The sequence below is a fragment of the Pimephales promelas genome, chromosome 24 (genome assembly GCF_988280905.1).
Source record: "Pimephales promelas chromosome 24, fPimPro1.hap1.1, whole genome shotgun sequence".
NCBI lineage: Eukaryota > Metazoa > Chordata > Actinopteri > Cypriniformes > Leuciscidae > Pimephales > Pimephales promelas.
The window spans coordinates 18,803,537-18,823,598 of NC_142792.1; the positions used below are offsets into that span (position 1 = coordinate 18,803,537).

Here is a 20,062-nt window from a genome sequence, read left to right on the forward strand (position 1 = left end):
GTTATAGAGCAATGCAACAGTGTTATCAATTAATGTCACATAACATTAATACATTTTACAATGTTATAAACCTAATGTAACGATAAGTGAACTTTAGCACTTACCTTGTTTGGTCCGGACTTTTCAGTTTGGTCCGAATCAAAATTATAGGTGTGAAACCTCCCTCGCACCAAAGAGATGAAATTTGGTCCGACGAAAAGAGGTATTTTCGGTCCGTATCAAACTGAATAAAGGTTCGTTTCTAGTGTGAAAGCATTTCTGTATGGTTCGGACTTTCAGACCTTTTACAGGAAGTTCTGGTGGTTCTGGTTGCAGGAGAAATGGGCCATGGTAGCTCATGGGAAGATGAGGAGACTAGGTTTTTAATTGAAGTATGGTCTGATGTCATAAGAAGTCAACTTGCAATCTTCACCTCCTTTCCTGCCGGCGACGATAAAATGTTGACACGATGAGGACGGACGTTCATTTGGCGAATTTGAACTAGCCTTGTGTATAGTTGGTGCTGCAGGTGATTATGCCATAAAAATAACAATATAGTTGCAACGATATGCGTCTGTTCGTTCATGTTGTCAAATTTACCCGCCGAATTGACAACACGCAGACGTCAGATGCCCGTCCATTTACTAAACCAATCAATGACGACAGGGCGCAAGTGTGTCATCTAAAGTTCTTTAGTGCGCTCGCATAATTGCAGTGTGAAACCAAACCTAAACTTTATATAAGTATAAAATATATCAAAACGTTAACTTTGGTTCGGACTTTCAGGTGTGAAAACGCCCTAAAAGATGATGATGATGAGATAATACCAATTTAGGTCAACCAATTACCAAGCAATGCTTAGGCCGTGTGTCCACCAAAGCGTTTTTCCACGCGCTTGGTGTATGTTTTCAATTGTTTTCAATGGGAGCGCCGCGTTTTTTAAACGCCATGAGCGTAACAAGGCGCTGAGCGTTTTTTTCACGCTGAAGCGCCGAGCGCCCAACGTTTTTTACTGGTCGCCGAGAGTTGAAAAGTGCTCAACTTTGGATTAAACGCAGCGCTCATCACTGTCACTTTTTACCCAGCCGTCCAATCACAGTGGAGGGGCGGGACTAATACCACACCGACCAACTGTCACAACATTCTTTCTGTACAACGACTTCAACCAGCAGAGCTAACCGAACAAAATGGATGAAAAATAAATTTTTAGTATGAAACAAATTATTTGCGAAATCAGTTACAAGTAAACTGTGCTGCGGATATTCTGTATCATAGCAACGAAACGTCTCAACGGAAAAAAAACCCCGCTGTGCTTCCAGAACGCTCTCAAGCGCCCAAAGCACGGCTCTTCAGCAGCGTCTAGTGTTTTCAGCTGGCTAAAAAACGTTTTGGTGGACACACGACCTTAATGTTGTTCAGTCTGTGGTGTAAAAAGGTCGCATTAAAACAATTAAAAAACACTTGAGCTAAACATGTTCAGGTCAAAGTGTCTAAATAATTCTTGGTCGCAAATTGTTATAAATCTTTACTGGTCATGGTTAATTTTATTTTGCTATCCCCAATTGCATAAATGAACAATAGTGTCCTGCATGCATGAGTTAAAAAAAAAAATATGATATTAAATATATAAGTCTTTATATTTTTTGGTTTGACTGTATAACCAAATAGCATATTATTAAGGGATAACATAATGTAACCTTAATGAAAAATGTAACTGCTACAAATAATATAACAGCGTCAATAAAAATTAAAAATTGTCATGTTTTATTTGTTCCATTATGTTTTCAATGTGACATTTAATTGGATAAAGTAACATTAACAAATACAATAGCTGTAACAAATAATCCAAAATGAACCAGCTGTGTAACATTAATTAATAACACAATGTAACATTAACAGATAATGTTATGTTACCAAATGGCATAATGTTAAAGAATAACAAAATTAATATAACATAACACTGTTAATTAGCATAGTGTTAAGTTATAACATAGCAATAATTCGTCAACAAATAACTAGGATCACATAATATAACAGAAATAGATAATGTAATATTAACAAATAACGCTAACAGAAAACATAACATTAACTTTGAAACGATTAATTTTCAATAAGCTTCCCATTAGTCTTCTTCCATAAGCTGAGCTATGTCTAGCTTTGTGAGCTGCATATTCATTTTTTTTTTTTAATCTCTGAGTGTAAAATGCCATGAATGATCTGGAAAAATTGCCCTGTCATAAAGTCATTCGTTTTCTCTGACTAATCACGGTTATTGAATATTTTTGGATCTAGTTTAATTACTTGGCTATAAAAAGCTATAAATTGAATTTCTGCGCAGATCCTAGCTCTGAGAAATCACTTTTCTGTTCATTTAGATCTGTGAAACGTGTCATGCTTGACTTGGTGTAGTTTATAACAATTAACAAAATCATTTCTTGGAGTATTCTATGGAAATGTCACTTGGTCACCCGTGGAAAAAAACGTTTTGAATTATCAATTTTATTTATTTTTGGTATCAATTTACAAGTGCAGTTTTATTGTCTGGCCATGCTTTTAATGGCCCATGAGTTTCCCATTACAGCACATGTAATGATTCCCCTTTTGCTTCTAATAAAAACAAATTAATTCTAATGGGCGAATCTTGCATAATTTTTCACACTCAGGGAAGTTCAACTCTTTTACTGCTGCTCTTGCATTCAATGCTAAGGTTTTGGAGGCAGCGAATGACTTGTGGTGTTTATTCGGTATTTTTACCCAAGTTCCCACACTCTCAAATCAAACTATTTCAAGCATTGAGGTTTATTGGACTCCAGCCATTCTGCATAACGCACTCCCACTCTTGCACACAGAACAGCAATAAAAACATCGCAACATTCCTGAAGTCGCAAACGATTGCTATGGTTACATGTCCAGGGAGCCATTTTTGCCACTGGTGAGCAGTTTTGAGGCCCAAAAAACCACTGCAGTTTTGCAGAATTTTTTTTTATGTGGTCTTAAGTGGATCCATGGGCCGAAACCCACACAAGAGCCATAACCTTCCTATGAGTCTGTTGGAGATGAAGACACTTTGTATTGATTTGTATTTGTTACATTGCTTTTCTTTTACACAAATTTGAATTTTTCTGCATATTCGCTGAGGGAAAGCAACTCTCCATGGCATTTTGTCTTTACCTTATCTGCTGTTCATTTAAGGCTGGGTATATTTGTTTTTTAAAGTAAACCTGTTTTCTAGTTAATGATTTAATGTAATTTATTCCTGAATTTTCCGCAGCATAATTTTAATATGCTGGACCCTAAAGGTTTGTGCAGTAGTGTATAATACATTCTAAGTTAAATAAAGTTCTCCTTTTCTTTTCACAAGAGTTCTAGTCTGAAAAGAAAAATCCCTCACCGTTTTCCAGAAACGATTGACCGATTTTCGCCTGGCCTATATGATAACGGCCGAAAACCACATTTATAGTTCCATTGAGGCACTTTATTCCTATCTAGAGACCAGAGAATTTGATAAAGTCTTGGGCTGTGTCCGAAATCGCTCCCTATAGCCTTAAATAGGGCACTATTTGAGGGGACAGCCATTTGTTGTGGTTTCCAAAACCACAGTGGACGTTATTGAGTGCATTCAATCCCATAATGTACTGCAATAACAAGTGTACGACCGATGTACGCTCAACGACTAGAGAATACCCATAATGCACTCTGAGTGAGAGTCGCGCGGTGAATTAATTCACGTGTTTTGCCTGAAGATGGCACCCACAGCTGAATCGATTATTAGAGCCCAGTCGATAAAGGATTTTGAAACAAATATTTGTTCGTTTTAAATTCTGATATATCGGCCGATATTTTGTATATATTAGGGGTGGGGGAAAAAATAGATTCTCGATGCATCGCGATGCGGACGTGGACGATCCTGAATCGATTCACAAATGTCAAAAAATCGATTTCCAAAAAAAAAAAAAATTTATATGTATTTATAATAACGTAATATTGACGGAACGCGAAAGACGGAACTCTGAAGTGCAGTGGCCGGACCGTCTGTGGCGTGCACATAACAGAGATGAGATGGAACGCGAGATCCAAACACTTTCCTTGTTAGGTTAAAAGCTGACGTGTGGAAATATTTTGGCTTCTGAAGTTGAAGGGGGAAAGGAGCTGGACAAGAGCCGCACTAGTTGTACGCTTTATGGAATAAAACCAACGACGGAAACACGACAAATATGATAAGCCATATGACACGTTTCCAGCCAAAGTTTTCCACGTAAGTCCCCCAAACTTGCTTCAAATATTTTCAATTGAAGGAAATCACAAAATACATTTTAATGCTGTCAATTAATAGAACCAGGTGCATTTGCATTATAATGCAACAAAATTGCTTTTGAAAAATTTTTTAAAGTTAATAAATTTAAAGATAATGAGTTGCCTAAGTAGTAGACAACAAGCATGTTTGCATGTCCTCTTTACTAACCAACATTATATTTTCAATGAATATCAAACAAATAAAAAGTGCAATTAATACCAAAATGTTGCTGCTGCTAATATAATCATATGTTGGTCTAGTGTATTTTCGTTTACTGTTGTGAAATGGAAAATCAATAATCGGTAATCGAGAATCGTTAATAATCGAAAATCGAATGTAATCGAATCGGGACTTCAATAATCGTAATCAAATCGAATCGGGAAATCAGACCGATTAACCACCCCTAATGTATATATATATATTTTTTTTTTTCAGAAACGCGCAACAAAACATCAACAGATTTCCCTAACAGAAGTTATTTGTAGTTATTTATGAGTTTTAACTAAAATAATATGATAATGCATTTTAAAAAGAAACTGGTTTCTTTTATTGTCACAACAGAACCGACTGATGATAGTGGCATTAGCTAGCTTTGTGGTTAGCTAGTCTATCATGAGCTATAATTTAGCAATGGATAACGGATGGATTATTGGATTATTAGCAATGGATTATTTTTTGAAATATTCATTTATCGGCCATTATAACTGCCGATACGATAGTTTGGAAAATGCCTAATATCGGCCGATAATATCGGCCTGCCGATAAATCAGTCTGGCTCTATCAATTATCCATCCATTTCCCAAACCACGCTGGTCCAGCGTTTTGTCACAAAAGTATAAATTCTTTTTAAATTGATTATTAAATTGATTAATTAAGGTTTATACATGCTAGTTTTGATGGCAGAGTTATTATTAAACTGCAAGCACAGACAAGCAGAAGCGGCAGGCCTTCCGCTGTCCGAATTCACTCACTCTATATAGTGAAAACATTGAACTTTTTTTGACATTGTCATTAAGGAACCACCTGCAATATTTTTGGAATCAATTAGGCAAGCTCAGTCAACCACCCACAACACCTTAGCATTGTGGCGTTTTGTTTTTCACATAGCACCTCTCACATTGTCTTCATCTGTTTGTAACCACAATCTGGTATCTCTGTGAGTTTATTTCTTTGACTGAACCCCTTTTTAAAAAGCAAAACAACAACATTACTTACCTAATTAAGTCCCAGAGGGGGGTATTTGGCCCTCAAAAAAGGCTGTTTTGGTGTTTCTGGAACATGAAATGAGTTACTTTGGGCCCCTCGTCAACACTTTTTCTCTTGGAACTTCCAGCGAAACTCATTCATTTGTTCTCATTGCAGATTGTTCCTCCCTTACACTGACTTTTTCTTCATTAGGACTAGATTATGATCTCCATAAATCACATATGGATCTAGTCCTCGTCTTTCAGCTCAACTATAATAATTACCAACCCAACGATCGTTATTTCACCGTGTTGAAATGGTGCATTCGCCGAGTTGAGTTCCATGTTAATTAACCTTACAAGTCTGTGAATTATGTTCGATACTCATTAACCAACATAGGGGTCAGTAGTGGGTGGTTCCGGGTTAAAATCGCAGGACATCTTAGGGGGTCAAATTGCATAATCCTCTAGAAAGCTCCTCGGGGCTGTCTTGGGCGATAGTTTAAAACGCTGGTGAAAGCTTACCGCGTCCTTTAACCTGATGTTGACCGTATACGTTAGCCTGCAAAAGGAGGGCATATGGTGCTACAGGGATGTGTAGAGTCAGACGTCAGTAATGATTCCAGCTCCTTGCAGTTGGATGCTTCATCATGCCAAGGGGAATCTACACTTCGCCCCTGTATGCAGAAAGAAGATGCAGGCCCACAGGAAGTAATAGCAGAGGCCAAAGAGCCTGGCTCCAGTTGAAGGGATTTATTGTGCTTACAGCCTCTTTCTGGTTGCCTCACTTTGACAGTTCTGTCTCTATTTATATTTGTGTTTACTGAAATACTGAACTGTTACTGAATTATTATTATTATTATTTTGTCTAATTCATGTATTAATGGATTTGTGCGCATTCCCTTATCTTCAACATTCACAACTCAGAAATTCCTTGGTTAAAATCGCAATTTTCTCACCATTTACAAATAGTTGGAAACATTTGGGATATAAGTAAGTAATCAACTAAAAAAAAAAAAATTTACATTATTTTAGTGGTTTTTGGATATTTTACTGCAAAAATCCTGCATATTGTACCTTTAATTACACAGTGGATTTTTCCGATAAACAGAAGATTGATGTAATTAAAAATTCCAAAAAGAATGATCCAAAAAGTAACGCACTTATTCTTCATGCTTAAATGTCATTTCACACTGCACACAACACGATAAAGCTGAGCGAATCGCAGACAAACAGAGCTTTCACACTGAATGTGAAATGATTGACTGCCTTCAGCTAATTCACTCCTACACGATAGGTGCACTCTTAAGAAAAATGGTTCAAAACAGTAGCATATTCGGGTTTTTCGACTTGTAACAATAGAAGAACCCTTTTTGGTGCTATATAGAACCCTTTTTATAAGTTTCCATAAAGAACCATGCTTTGGAAGTACTATATAGGACCTTAATGGTGGTATAAAGAACCTTTTCAACAATATATTTTCATTGAAATGAGTAAATTAGTATCTTCATATTAATACTGCTATTATTAATGTTATTTATTAAGATTTTATTAATTTTTATATCCTATATCTGTCTTACCATATATATGGGTTTTACATTAAAAAAATAAAATAAAATAAATAAAAAAAACAGTATATGTCAATTATGTACATTTATCAACATGGCATATTGTAGCAAAAATGACAGTGCTCTAGCAAAGTATGCTGTTGTGTGAAGGAAGCAGGAAACGGCAAACGTGTAACACACTTTAATAATCATAAAATAAACAAATACAAAATGAAAATAAAGGCGGCAGCCCCTTTACTGACGGCGGACGACTGCCACACGTGAAAACATAACATAACATAAGTAGTGCAGGCCTGGTCCTCTCTCATCCTTCACTGCAGTCGCTCCTTTTACGCTTCCGAAGGTCCTTTGTGAGAGACTAACACAGTCTCATCCCAAGAAGTCATATAACTGACGTCTTGGGACGTCTTTTGACCAAACGTCAACATCCGCCTTTTTAGGGTACCCTTAAACGTCGGTTACATGATGATCCCGGGCCATCATACAACTGACGCTTTACCTTTAACGTCGGTTAGGTGACTGGGTAGGTTTAGGTCTGGGGTAGGGTTAGGTTCCGATAATGTCATCTAACCGACTTTTAAGGGTACCCTAAAAAGGCGGATGTTGACGTATGGTCAAGTTATATGACTTCTTGGGATGAGACTTGGGATCAGACCTGCTCACCACAAATGATAAATAACATAGACATTGAACACTATATAGATGAAATGAAGACCAAGTTCCAGTGAAATATCTTCACAATCCCCTATGATGTCTTTTTGTCCTTCATCATGTGTGTATTCTGAGTGGCAGTTTCTCTCTGCAGATGATTATGATACGTGACAGCATCTGAAATACACAATGGAGTTTAGAATTACATTGTGTCTCTTCATGAACAATTATGTTCATGAAGGCCACAATTAGCAAAAACGTGAGCCGTTTTTCATGGGATAGCTTTAATTTTTTTTTTTTTTTGAATGGGTATGTTTAGAGATTCAATATAGTCCAGTCATTTTAAGCCAAAATGTTGGTCAACCTTGAACAAATTGCAACAGAAGCAAACTCAACTGATTTTGTATCCTCAATATGTCCTGAGTAAGGTAAAAAAAGCCCAGAAGAAAGTTTAGAAAAAGACCCAAATATATCCCATTCATACGCATATTCATTCTTTTTCTCACGTGAATAGGGTAAACATTTTAACCTTTAGATATCATCATAAAATAATGAATATGCTTATTAATGGGATATATTTGGGTCTTTTTCTAAACTTTCCCCTAATGGGATTCTTCTTGGCTTTTTTTTTTCCAAACTCAGGACATATTGAGGATACAAAATCAGTTGAGTTTGCTTCTGTTGCAATTTGTTCAACCTTTTTTCATAAAATGACTGGACTAATATGCATCGTAAATTCCATATCTCACTTGAAAAACATGTTATTTATGTGCGGAACTTGTATTTCAAACAAATTCATCAAATAATCCCGTACCAAAAAAGGATCATGGTTTCCACTTAAGCAGCACGGCTGTTTTCAACATGATAACAATTAAAAAAAATAAAAAAAAACATGTTTCTCAAGCATGAATAATGATAAATAAGTTTATCAACCGATCATTGCGGCACTTTAACCTGTCTATGGCTTGTGTAATTCGTAAAGTGGTAATATGTCAGGAAAGAAGGCGGTACAGTTGGTATGTTGTCGGCTCTGGTCTGTATCTTCACAGACATCTGCTCTCTTCCTTCGCAATGCGTCCAGACAGATGGTGCGACGGTGACTTCACACGGTGGAACTGTGGTCACGGAGTCGTTCACCTTCTGTTTCGGGCGGATTTGAGTTTATGCGTACATTTATGTGTGTGAACCTTCTTATTCTCATTTCAGTAATGCTTTTCAGTTCATTTAACAGTGTCATACTTCATTGAGTCACGTGAAAATAAATAAGAACCAAAAAGGTGTGCAACTGTGTATTGTGAACATAAGGATGCGGTTCAAGTGAGTAGTAAAGATCTAGGATCAGTTGTATGCAGATCAGTTGATATTTGACTCGTTTTTGCAATGGTTTTCAAGATGTATTTTATCACATTAACCTCTTTTTAATCTGTTAAGCTGCAACCCCACTTTTGAAAAATCCCCAAAAATGGCAAACCCAAACTGAAACAGATACAATTCATGAACTCTTTGTGCTAAAAGCACAAGGATGATCTCATTTTAAAGCTGACACTTGGCAGTTATATATATATATATATATATATATATATATATACTGTATATATCAGAGGTCATCGTTATACATGTCCGAGTTTGCACGCGAAAACAAAAAAATTTCTTGACCGACCACCGAGTCTCATTATTCGGTTGAAACCGGTTAGCCGTTTGGTTTAAAATGTGCTACGCTATTTGAAATAACAGCCATTTTGAGCCGTGCCTGCAATTTCACAACTGTCGCATCTCTCTCCCACTCACTCACCGACTACCGGCAACTTTGATAGGTTAAAGGGTTAGTTCACCCAAAAATGAAAATTAAGTCATTAATTACTCACCCCCATGCTGTACCAACCCCGTAAGACCTTCGTTCATCTTCGGAACACAAATGAATATATTGTTGATTAAATTTGAGAGCTATATAACTACCACATTGGCTCCTAAGGGACTGCCTCTTGACGGCCCAGAAAGTCAATGAAGAAAATGTTTAAATATCCCAAGTGACTACCGTGGCTCAACTATATGTTTATCAAGCGACGCGAATACCTTTTGTGCGAAAAAACAAACAAAAATAACGACTTTATTCGACTATTCCTTTTCTTCCTTGTAGGCCAGAAACGAGACTTCCTTAGATTTCCACGACGCATGCGCGAGAACTGAACTGATCAGTAGTGTAAGGAGATTGCAATTCTCGCGCATGCGTCGTGGAAATCTAAGGAAGTCTCGTTTCTGGCCTACAAGGAAGAAAAGGAATAGTCGAATAAAGTCGTTATTTTTGTTTGTTTTTTCGCACAAAAAGTATTCGCGTCGCTTGATAAACATATAGTTGAGCCACGGTAGTCACTTGGGATATTTAAACATTTTCTTCATTGACTTTCTGGGCCGTCAAGAGGCAGTCCTTTAGGAGCCAATGTGGTAGTTATACAGCTCTCAAATTTAATCAAAAATATCTTTATTTGTGTTCCGAAGACGAACGAAGGTCTTACGGGGTTGGTACAGCATGGGGGTAAGTAATTAATGACTTAATTTTCATTTTTGGGTGAACTAACCCTTTAACGTTGATACGGTCAACCATCGGTCAAACGGTCATCGGTTAACATCCCTACTACAAACTAAAAATAAGACGTGCACAATTCTGACATTCTTCAAGACGCATGCAGTTCAGTCCCTTAAAGGGTTAGTTCACCCAAAAATGAAAATTCCGTCAGTATTTACTCACCTTCATGTTGTTCCAACCCCGTAAGACCTTGGTTCATCTTCGGAACACAAATTAAGATGTTTTTTATGAAATCTGAGAGCTGGATCACCTCTCCATACTAGTCCATAGGCTTCTTGAGGGATTGGAACTTTCCGGCCCCGAAAAGTTATTAAAGAAATTGTTAAAATAGTCCAAGTGACTACAGTGGCTCAATCTTAGCTTTATCGAATGTCGAGAACACTTTTTGTGCGCAAAAAACAACAAAAATAACGACTTAATTTCAACTATTCATTTACTTCTCTCTCTGCCTCGAGTCAGGTTACTGGTTTAATAACGTAAGCTTCTGTTATTGTACGTTACACGCATCACACACATGACCAGCGTCGGCCAATAGCGAGCCTACGTATGACGTAGCTCTACGCCATCACACTACGTTAACTGACTAGATGGCCATAAAATAAAATAAAAATAAAAATATCCAGAAATCACAATCTATGTTTTTTTTAACTATTTATTTGTATGATATAGCTGCAAATAAGTATTTGAACACCTGAGAAAATCAATGTTAATATTTGGTACAGTAGCCTTTGTTTGCAATTACAGAGGTCAAACGTTTCCTGTAGTTTTTCACCAGGTTTGCACACACTGCAGGAGGGATTTTGGCCCTCTCCTCCACACAGATCTTCTCTAGATCAGTCAGGTTTCTGGGCTGTCGCTGAGAAACACGGAGTTTGAGCTCCCTCCAAAGATTCTCTATTGGGTTTGGAGAATCTTGGAAGACCCAGCCTCGACCCATCTTCAATGCTGAAACTAAGGGGAAGGAGGTTGTTCCCCAAAATCTCGCAATACATGGCCCCGGTCATCCTCTCCTTAATACAGTGCAGTCGCCCTGTCCCATGTGCAGAAAAACACCCCCAAAGCATGACGCTACCACCCCCATGCTTCACTGTGTTGCATGGTGTTCTTGGGATGGTACTCATCATTCTTCTTCCTCCAAACACAGTTAGTGGAATTATGACCAAAAAGTTCTATTTTGGTCTCATCTGACTTTCTCCCATGACTCATCTGGATCATCCAAATGGTCATTGGCAAACTTTAAGGTTTAAGCAGGGGAACCTTCCATGCAATGCATGATTTCGAACCATGATGTCTTAGTGTATTACCAACAGTAACCATGGAAATGGTGGTCCCAGCTCTTTTCAGGTCATTGACCAGCTCCTCCCATGTAGTTCTGGGCTGATTTCTCACCTTTCTTAGGATCTTTGAGACCCCACGAGGTGAGATCTTGCATGGAGCCCCAGTCCGAGGGAGATTGACAGTCATGTTTAGCTTCTTCCATTTTCTAATGATTGCTCCAACAGTGGACCTTTTTTCACCAAGCTGCTTGGCAATTTCCCCGTAGCCCTTTCCAGCCTTGTGGACGTGTACAATTTTGTCTCTAGTGTTGGTCTTGACCATGTTAGTAGTTGGATTCTTACTGATTGTATGGGGTGGACAGGTGTCTTTATGCAGATAACAACCTCAAACCGGTGCATCCAATTTAGGATAATAAATGGAGTGGAGGTGGACATTTTAAAGGTAGACTAACTTTGAGGTATTTGAGGGTCAGAATTCTAGCTGATAGACAGGTGTTCAAATACTTATTTGCAGCTGTATCATGCAAATAAATAGTTAAAAAAAATCATACATTGTGATTTCTGGATGTGATTTTTTTTTTTTTTTAGATTATGTCTCTTGCACCTACAATGACAATTTCAGACCCCTCCATGATTTCTTAGTGGGAGAACTTGCCAAATTTTCCTCACTGTACTATAAAAATAAATTAATAAATATTTTATATATAAAAAACACATTTTTCTTAAATATATTCATGTGTGTATTAATATACAAAATTATTATACACAGTACACACATATATAATCTGTAGCAGCTTTAACGTGTATTATTTTATAACCCTATAAAAAGCCTACTGTGTAATATTTGATTTGCATTTTTTTTAAAGTCCTCTTGCATGATCACAATTTAGCTAAATCAATCTACTAAATATCTTCTGTCCTTGGATTAATAGATCATTCTTTTTTGTGGCAAAAATGCATTTAGTATAATTTCAAAAAATGGTCCCCTTCAGGTAATGATGCATTTGCTGTGAAATAATTTTTTTTTTTGTATAAAGTAAACAATCACTTTTGTATTGCTATTAATATTTCAAGATGAACATTTACTGGACTGAAGGTCATACATACATAATATATGTATATATTAGGAGATATAAAGTGACAACTGATATTTATAAGCATTTTAAAAATTCTTATAAATCCCATTGATGTACATTACAAGTTATTAGGCTTTACAGGGTTAATATTGTAATTTACTGCAATGACATTGACATTTTGATCGTTTTGAGGCCACTGCATACAAGACTGCTGCTAATACCACAAACACATCATTCACTTGCAACTCCCCAGTTGCCCACAGGAGGCGCTGTTGTCTTGTTTTATGCGTTCATCTGATCAGCTCCTCTTTGTGTGTCCTTGTTTTTGTGATGAGTGAAAGTGCTGTTAAGGGACTCACACAACTAGAGAGATTAACACTGCCTTATTACAGCCCCACACACACTCAGATGCCTCGTGAGTTCTTTCGTTCCTGAGCGGAAGGTCCGTTTTGTGAGAGCACAATGAGTCCGTCTTCCATTTGGAGGTCATTCAGGCCTAAACTCTACAGATTCTTACATTTTCTCACCGTATCACGGGAGTCGTACTCCATTTTGGCTTCCCCTCCGCTGTGACCTGTCTGACAGCAGACGGCAATGAGCGTCTAGGATGAGTGTAGATGACCAGTGGTATTTTTTTTTTTTCCCACTGTACTAATGCAGTGGGCGGCCTGGAAGCTTGATGCCCGTTTGCTAAACTGCAGCGCTGCGAATATTCCCAGCAGCCCCACTGGTCCTGTCAGCCAGAGCTCGCCGCACTCTTTAAGGTTAGACTCATGTTGCCAAGGAGACCGAGCAGCAGTGTGTGTGTAGTTCTATGATATCCTTCCTCAACCTGTGACTTGCCTGTCAGAGCCGCGGTTCGACTCATTCGCAGTGCTTTCTAAATAAATCTATTGTTAAAGTGGCTTTTGCCCCAGTAAAATGATTATGACGTTCAGTGAAGAAAATGATCTGTGTGTTTGGTATGGGAAATGATTAACCTGTTCAGAATTTGCTGTATTAAAATGTGGAAACATGCAAGGTTTAGGATGTCAGGATTTAGGATTGTGCTTACTAAAACTGAAATCATAAAAATGTTACTTGTAATAAAATCAAATGTAAGTAAATACCATCTAGTTGCCAAGGAATCATTTCTCATTTTCTTTTTTTAACTTGAAGAACCAAATCAACTAAAAAAGAAATGAAAAATGAGTAAGAACTAGACGTATTTAAAAAAGTATGAAAAAAAAAAACTTAATGATTAAAACTTTAAATGAAAATGGAAAAATTGTGTGTGTGAGAGAGAGAGAGAGAGTACGGAGCCCCTCTAGTCCCACTTTGGTAAAAAAAAAATAATTATAACTATCTTGTGGCCTCAAGATAGTAACTCGTGGCCTCAAGATAGTAACTCATGGCCACAAGATACTAACTTGTGGCCTCAAGATAGTAACTCGTGGCCTCAAGATAGTAACTCGTGGCCTCAAGATAGTAACTCGTGGCCTCAAGATAGTAACTCGTGGCCTCAAGATAGTAACTCGTGGCCTCAAGATAGTAACTCGTGGCCTCAAGATAGTAACTCGTGGCCTCAAGATAGTAACTCATGGCCACAAGATACTAACTTGTGGCCTCAAGATAGTAACTCGTGGCCTCAAGATAGTAACTCGTGGCCTCAAGATAGTAACTCGTGGCCTCAAGATAGTAACTCGTGGCCTCAAGATAGTAACTCGTGGCCTCAAGATAGTAACTCGTGGCCTCAAGATAGTAACTCGTGGCCACAAGATAGTAACTCGTGGCCTCAAGATAGTAACTCGTGGCCTCAAGATACTAACTCGTGGCCTCAAGATAGTAACTCGTGGCCTCAAGATAGTAACTCGTGGCCTCAAGATAGTAACTCGTGGCCTCAAGATAGTAACTCGTGGCCTCAAGATAGTAACTCGTGGCCTCAAGATAGTAACTCGTGGCCTCAAGATACTAACTCGTGGCCTCAAGATAGTAACTCGTGGCCTCAAGATACTAACTCGTGGCCTCAAGATACTAACTCGTGGCCACAAGATAGTAACTCGTGGCCACAAGATCTTGAGGCCACGAGTTACTATCTTGAGGCCACGAGTTAGTATCTTGAGGCCACGAAAAAAAAAAATTATAACTATCTTAGATCCTATCTATCTATCCTAGATAGAGTATCTTGAGGCCACAAGTTACTATCTTGAGGCCACGAGTTACTATCTTGAGGCCACGAAAAAAAAATAATTGTAACTATCTTGTGGCCAGATAGTAACTCATGACCTCAAGATAGTAACTCGTGGCCACAAGATACTAACTCGTGGCCTCAAGATAGTAACTCGTGACCTCATATATATATATATATATATAGGCTTATAGGCTTATAATGAGGTCCAACTATTTTTTTGACCTATTTAATAAGGTCAAGTCAACATGAGCAAGAATACACTCTTGTGTACAAACCTCTCCAATTTTATGATTTGTTTGTGCCATTTTATTATTTAAAGTTGTGTAGATTTGTTATGCGGGATTGACTGATTATTTGAATATTTTGTTATGTTCTTGTTTAATGACTTTTTACTAGATTTATTCTTTATTGTCTTGTAAGAATATTAAAATGTGCAACAAAATACTGGTCTTGTATCCTATAAAAATGGTCTATGCAGATTAAGTCTCTTCTAGGACTCTTTGCTGTATATTTCTGCTGCGAATCACCAACATGAGTGTAAATTCACTTGGCAGTGGTCAAACAAATTTGGCAATGTTCAGTTTTCCCGAAGGACATTTTTGTGTTGCAACTGTGCATGTGTGAGTCAAGCTGTTTTAATAGAGACAAATGCTTTCTGTGTATATGCCCTCCAATTCTACTGTATCTCACATTTGAAGATTTCCATTTTGAGGGTTCATCGTTTTTCCCCTGTCTTTGTCTTCCACTTGAATTCTTTGTCTCCGTCTCTTTCTTATTTTCTTTTGTCTTTTGGCTCTTTACAGAGGAAGAGGTGGAAAATTTCAATGTTTCCAGCTTACAGGAAGAGGTGTTGCGGAACATCGAGGCTGACAGCTTCTGGTGCATGAGCAAGCTCCTGGACGGGATTCAGGTAAATTGATTCCCTATCTGCCAGCGGTCGGGCCTGATACATTCACTCTGTGTGTGTGTGTGTGTGTGAGAGAAGAGAGAGAGAGTAGAGCACCGCTGGGAAAGAGACGAATGTGTCGCGGCGAGATTCCCCTGCGTGTAGGCGCCCCGCTCCTTGCCTTTCCTCGCTCTGTCCAGGAATAAAATCCATGATGAATATTCTCACTCTGCAACCACAGGACGTAACCTCCTTATCCAAAGGGCCTGGCGGTGCTCGAATTGTCATGGGAAAGCAAAGCGACCCCCCCCGCCCCACATTCACTTTGTCTTGCCTGCCTCGTCCCTAATTGATTTAAGGCCATAAAACACCCGTGTTGTTTACGCAGCAGAGACTCACTTTGCGGTTTGAAGGTAGGTGGTTGCGATCCTCATAGCCATATTTCCACAGGAAGACAGTTAAAGATTCCCGCGCGGCCTGGTCTGTCACTTTGTTGTTTTTTTTCCTCTCCTTGTTTGATGAAAGACTCTGTAATTGGGTGTTTCTGCAACTATTGACCCTTTTGGACTTAGAAATTAAACTCACTTTTTTTTCCACTTAACTGGTTAATTTAATTTGCCCACTAACGGTGTCAGACAGCAGGAGGGGAAGAGAAGATTGAATTTGTAATACAATTTCATACTTGTTTGTCTTGCTAAGGCCAGGTCAGAATTAATTTTTTTAAATTTTTTTTATTTGCTTTGTTCAAAAAACTTGCAAGACGCATTTGTAGGCATAGTTTTGATGCTACGTTCACACCGGACGCGAATCGCGTGTCAAATTCGCGCCTGACGCGTCTAGTTTGACGCTTGACCACTTCGTGTTAATTCGCGTGTCAAGAGTGAAACTGACGCACGTAAAAACACAAGTTTGAAGCAAAATTTACGCGCGTCAGAATCGAAATCCGTTGGCGGCCATTGTTTTTATGTCGACCGAGCATTCATCGAGAGAGTCACCGCTCTGTATTTGTGTGGGGATCATCGTCGCCGTATATTTGTGTCCTCCGGACCCTTCGGAGGCGAACCATTTGGCGAGTTTCACCATTTGCTCGCTCCAGGAGCTGCGCTGGATGACGGCCGCTGTCAGCGGTACTTCCGCCTGTCCCGTGCCCAGTTTGATGACATGTTGTCCCGCATCGGAGCGAGGATCACCCTCGCCCTCATCCATCTAATCTAGCTGTCATTAATTTTTGTTTTGATGATAAATAGAGCCAGCTTCCAAAAGTTATTAACCTGTCCTGTGATTTTTTTTCTCTCTCTCACGTCCAGACACGAAATGCACATATGTTGATTGTCTTTACATCATAATACTATTTCATATAATCTAGATATGGAATGAATTACATTCAATACAAAATGAACATGTCTCTTATATAGAAATAATGTTTTAAGTGATAAAATATTTGCTTTGTTGTGCATTAGAACCACATCAGGCATTTAGTCATATTACAAAATAATTTATTGAAGCATCCAGACACTTCACCACGTGAGCAAGCAGCTAGGCTCCTGATTGGTTAACGTGGCGCGAATTCACGCCAAAGTTCATGTTTTTCAACTCGGGCGGCAGACGCGAATTCGCGTCAAACGCGTGAATGCACAAATGGCACTAACTAAATCATTCGCGCGTAACGCGCTTAACGCACCAGACGCTCAATTTGCGCCATTCGCGCGAACGAGGCGTATTCGCGTCTTCCACGTCGCGCTCCACGCCTCATTCGCGCCGCAGGAATTTTTTACGTTTTTGCATTGACTTGCATTGAATTTTTTACGTCTTTGCATTGACTTAACATGGAAATCATTCGCGCCTGACGCGCTTTTCGTGTTCGGTGTGAACGTACCATGAGGCAGGGGTGTCCAAACTTTTTCTTTTTTTTTTTTTTCTTTTTTTAAGGCGCCTGATTTGATGCTGTGGACACACCAAGGGGTCGCACAGTGTGTACATTCATTTTTCCTGATAATTTCCTGATGTTTTTTTTTCTTCAGTCGACAATAAATTAAGGTTTTTTGTGGAAAACATTACAGGATTGTTCTCCTTATAGTGGACTTCAATGGGGATCCAAAAAAATTGCAAATTCCTTTAATTTGGCCTATGTTGCATTACTTCTATTATACGTTTGATAGGCCGACATGTCTACATTAATAATATAATAACATTTATGCCTCCATACCATGGTTACAGTTAGTTACAGTGCTATTTGAACTACTTTCGAAGATGAAAAGGAACTTTGGCAAGCGTTTTCCGGGCATTTATGCAAGGCAAAATTACAAAGATAAATATTCACACTTTCTGAATTATTGAATTATACCTATTTGCATAAATTCCGTTCACAAGTGATATTTACTTTGATTGATCGATTTCTTGTCTTCCTCTTCATTTACACTGTTATAAACTTATATACAAAGTGTTTTCACTAAATTATTATTGGAAAGCTTTGATTAGTTCACTCACTCACTTTTTTTGAAGTTTGAAAATCGAAGATGAGATTCTCTGAAAATAGCACAGAAGTTATTGTAATCAGTTACAGCTGTAACAGTTTTATTGTAATACGTTACTGTAATACGTTACAGTTATGTATGTTCTTACTGGGTCTTAATATGACCATATAAGAAATGGAGAGAAAAAAAAAATGGAATTCTATTAATTTTCATCAATTTCAACCCTTGGGACACAAAAGTGCCCGCAGTTAAAAAAAAACTGCCAATTACAGTGATGCGTTTGAAGTGAGTACAGACATGAATGTACTCTCATGCACAATGGGTTTAGACAATTGTCTCTTCACACATAAAGAGCATTTGTATGCAGTGAATCAACCCTCCTCACTGGTATTAGATTGAAATGCTCTCCAGGCCCTCCGAAGCTTTTGTGGTATTTTGTCTCTAATTACTGTGGTAATTTGTGTGTACAAAGCAGATTCTCTTAGGTGCTAATGATTTTTTCTCCACCCTTTGTTTTCCTTACACCTTCACACCATGGCTGCTGATAGCTCTGAACACAGTTTTAGCGTCTACATGGGGCGCCTTGCTCTCTGCGTGTGCGTGTCACTGTTTTAGAGCGGTTGTTAACTCGGAAGTGTAGATTTAGCGTGATTTTTATAGTCTCAGCCATGCGTGATTGTGTTCGGGTCTCAGGTGAGCACTTGCGCTTTGAGGCGCAGGGTAGAAAAAGTTGTTAATTACAAGTATTGTACTTCCCACCTGTGTTTGACAATAGAGAGTGAAATTATTGATATTGTAATGCTTGATTATTCTAGAGTAACTATAAAAGGGTTTTCTTTATGCGTCAACCTTCTCTAAGAGAATATTTAAAGCTAAATGCAGCTCTATGAACAATGTTTGTGTTGCGCTGCTGATAACCACAGAAAATGGCTCCTCGGTTTGTAAAAACACACAATTTGCATTTACACAAATGTATATACTGGACTTTAAATGTAGAAATACAATTAATCATAATTGTTCTGTGCAAAATGTTGTCTTATTTGAACTGTAAAGGTATATAAAGTGGACTTTTTGTATTAGGACTATTCTATAGGTGGTTAAAGTTCTGGTTATACAGACATAATGTAATTTGAGTCCCCCCATGTCAATAATTTCATCCCTTAAAACTCATCTTTGACATTAAAAATGCACATTTAAATGTTTTTTTTTTCATGAAAAAAACATCTTCATGCCTTAAAATAGCTTGAATGTAACTTTACACCCTTGCCTCATTTAGTATATGTGGTTCTATAAATATGCAAATTAGGCCCGCCTCTACTCACTCACACCAGCTCAGAGATCCACTCGTTGACGATCACACAATGATCTGATTGGTTACAAGCTAGTTTGTGACATCAAAAACGCCAGCGATTTTTAAACTGCATTTTGGAGTCTTTGGTTCACTGCAGTTTTAAGGAGAAAATACTCAGCAATGGTGTTGACTTGAATTTGCACATGGTTTGTCTTAAAGCATTATTAAAAACACCACATAGGCATATAAACAACCTTAAAAACTTGATTTTCACCACAGGGGGATTTTAATAGTATCTGTGATTGTATCATACTAGTATCTTGTTCACAGGGGGGGATTAGATTAAGTCGGGATTAGGCCAAAAAAAAAAATAATAATAATAATGTTGGGCATCTAAAGACAAAACAATGGCACTTACATATTTTGAGATGTCAGTGCAAGTTGCTTTCAGTTAAGTCTGCTCAAACATGCATTTTAACCTTAAAGGGGCACTTGGCAACTATTTCAAGTTAAAGGAGCTAAACGCAAGTCTCTGAGTTTTTGCAGAACTACGCCCCCTCTGGCGACAAGCGAAACTGCAACCAGAGCTGTGCGCGTTCATGGAGGAACACACACACACACATACGCA

At 38.2% G+C, this 20,062-nt stretch overlaps 1 protein-coding gene across 3 annotated transcripts in view; it reads left to right on the forward strand.

Moving 5' to 3' along the window:
* Positions 1–20,062, forward strand: part of tbc1d22a (TBC1 domain family, member 22a) — a 171,523-nt gene that overhangs the window by 55,789 nt on the left and 95,672 nt on the right. For all 3 annotated transcript variants that reach the window (XM_089126595.1, XM_089126597.1, XM_089126596.1), the window contains one exon: positions 15,587–15,693. In XM_089126595.1, the coding sequence (XP_088982721.1) occupies positions 15,587–15,693 (107 nt within the window). The remainder of the gene's footprint in view (positions 1–15,586; positions 15,694–20,062) is intronic.